We start from the raw sequence: 2,500 nt of genomic DNA, 5'->3' as shown, positions 1-2,500 counted from the left end.
CACACACACTGCTTGTCTAAATATCTTATCCAGTTTGTTTGATACAGCCCAGGAAATGCTGGCAGTGAGCTGGAGTAGAGTTTGGAGAAGTGGGTGGAAAGAGTGGAGGAGAGAGTGTGTGTGTGTGTGTGTGTGCAAGTGAGTGTGTATGGAGCACAGAGTGTGTGTGCAAGTGAGTGTGTATGGAGCACAGAGAGTGTGTGCAAGTGAGTGTGTCAGAATGTATTGGTGTGTATGTGTGTGATTCTTTACATCTATGCTTGTGTGTGTGTGTGTGTGTGTGTGTGTAGTATCCGAGACTCCTATCTCAGTAGCATGTTTAAGAAGGAGAAGGCCTCTACAGTGCAGAGCTGCAAGTGCTGGCCGTACGATGACATCAAAGGGGCACACTTCATGCGCTACCTACTGGAGGTCAGTGTGTGTGTGTGTGTGTGTGTGTGTGTGTGTGTGTGTGTGTGTGTGTTTGTGTGTTTAGACTTACTGAATGAAGATGATTTGAGTTCAGTGCAAGTGCTACAGACATGTTTGACTTACTCCATACTCCATAAATACTCCACATATACTCCATACATACTCCACACATACTCGTCTTAACCAACACACTGAAAATGTTTCATGGCTCATGGAATCTTGGAAAAAATGGGCATTACAGTGTGTGTAAATCTCTGTGTGTGTGTATATAGTATAGTATATATACTCTTTTGATCCCGTGAGGGAAATTTGGTCTCTGCATTTATCCCAATCCATGAATTAGTGAAACACACACAGCACACAGTGAGGTGAAGCACACACTAATCCCGGCGCATTGAGCTGCCTGCTACAGCGGCGCTCGGGGAGCAGTGAGGGGTAAGGTGCCTTGCTCAAGGGCACTTCAGCCGTTCCTACTGGTCGGGGTTCGAACCGGCAACCCTCCGGTTACAAGTCTGAAGTGCTAACCAGTAGGCCACGGCTGTGTGTGTGTAAATGTGTGTGTAAACGTGTGTGTGTGTGTAAACGTGTGTGTAAATGTGTGTGTAAACATGTGTGTGTGTGTAAACATGTGTGTGTTTGTGTAGGATAATGCTCTGGAGATCTTCCTGAGGAATGGCTCCTCTGTTTTCCTGGTTTTTCCCAACAAGGAACACATCTCTGCTTACAAGAGGTAACACACATACACACACACACATACTGTACACATACACAAACCTTTATACACACTCAGGGCCCTATCTTGGATATCTGAAACGTCTGGTCAGAGACGCAAAGTTTAAAGACATTTAAGGCACGTCCAGTCCACACTCGCTAATTTAATGGTCAAACGCTGGGCGCTGGGTCCAAAAGGTGTTTCTTAATCAGTCATGGGTGTGCTTTGGCCATAACGTCCTTTATGTTTCTTAATCAGTCATGGGTGTGTTTTGGCCATAACATCCTTTATGTTTCTTAATCAGTCATGGGTGAGCTATGTTTCTTAATCAGTCATGGGTGTGCTTTGGCCATAACATCCTTTAAACCAATGAGAATGACATCTGTCCTTCCCTTTAACTCATTGAGTGCCAAAATGCGTTGAGTGCCATAAACGTAATATTACGTTTTTAGCTTTTTTTTTTTAATTACGAAACTAGACACTCTAACACACCTTATATGTGATTTTGGGAACTCTGTGATGAATGGAAATGAAATATATGACGATCGAAAACTCATGAAAAAGCACAATCTGGACATTTTATCTGGACATTTAATCATAACTCGGTTGCCGCTTTGGGTCGAATCAGTGACGCATGCACGACAGCTCAAAACCAGGCCATTTTCGTGGGTCTATCACTAGGTGGCAGTCTCGCCAGGTCTCGCTGATCACTTCCCGGAAAGTTTACAGGCAACACTTCATATTTCATGAAAGACGTTATATCTCCATTTCTAGAAAAAAACAGTGATTTTGATGAAAACTAGCCATTGTTTAGCTTGGGATTTCTCAGGAACAGAGGCGTGTAGAAATACACGGTTTGCACCCACTGAGAGCTTAAAGTCTCACCTTTTAAACGAGCCATTGTACGTGTTCATAGCTATAACACAGAGTATAACACAGAATATGCTGTGGCTGTACAAAAATCATCAACAATGGTCTAGATTGCTGGCACTCTAGGACAAAACTTCCGAAAACAGCTTGGCATTCAATGAGTTAATAGCTATCAGTGCAACATCAAACAGCAACATCAAACGTTGGTATTTTTTTTTCGTTTAATAAAAGTGTGCATGGAGAAAAACTCATCACGGACTAGATGTGCAATATGAATAAGACTTGAGTCACACTTTGCGCCACGTTGCACTGGGTGCATGATGGGGCCCACAAACACACACATACGTACACACATACGTACACACATACGTACACACATACACACAAACACACACACATACATACACATACATACACACAAACACACACACACACAAACACACATACATACACATACATACACACAAACACACACACACACACACACACACACACACACACATACAT

The 2,500-nt window shown here is 43.0% G+C and overlaps 1 protein-coding gene across 6 annotated transcripts in view; it reads left to right on the top strand.

The window, feature by feature from the left end:
- Positions 1-2,500, top strand: part of wdfy4 (WDFY family member 4) — a 106,272-nt gene that overhangs the window by 74,473 nt on the left and 29,299 nt on the right. For all 6 annotated transcript variants that reach the window (XM_076286269.1, XM_076286271.1, XM_076286270.1 and 3 more), the window contains 2 exons: positions 291-411; positions 1,056-1,141. In XM_076286269.1, coding sequence (XP_076142384.1) covers positions 291-411; positions 1,056-1,141 — 207 coding nt within the window. The remainder of the gene's footprint in view (positions 1-290; positions 412-1,055; positions 1,142-2,500) is intronic.

The sequence above is a fragment of the Alosa pseudoharengus genome, unplaced genomic scaffold, assembly GCF_046254945.1.
Source record: "Alosa pseudoharengus isolate Yale_2024_CS ecotype anadromous, Long Island Sound unplaced genomic scaffold, YU_APseudo_1.1 YU_APseudo_1.1_scf_15, whole genome shotgun sequence".
NCBI classification, from domain to species: Eukaryota; Metazoa; Chordata; class Actinopteri; order Clupeiformes; family Clupeidae; genus Alosa; species Alosa pseudoharengus.
The sequence above is the reverse complement of the archived record's forward strand: the minus strand, read 5'-3'. Positions and strand labels throughout refer to the sequence as shown.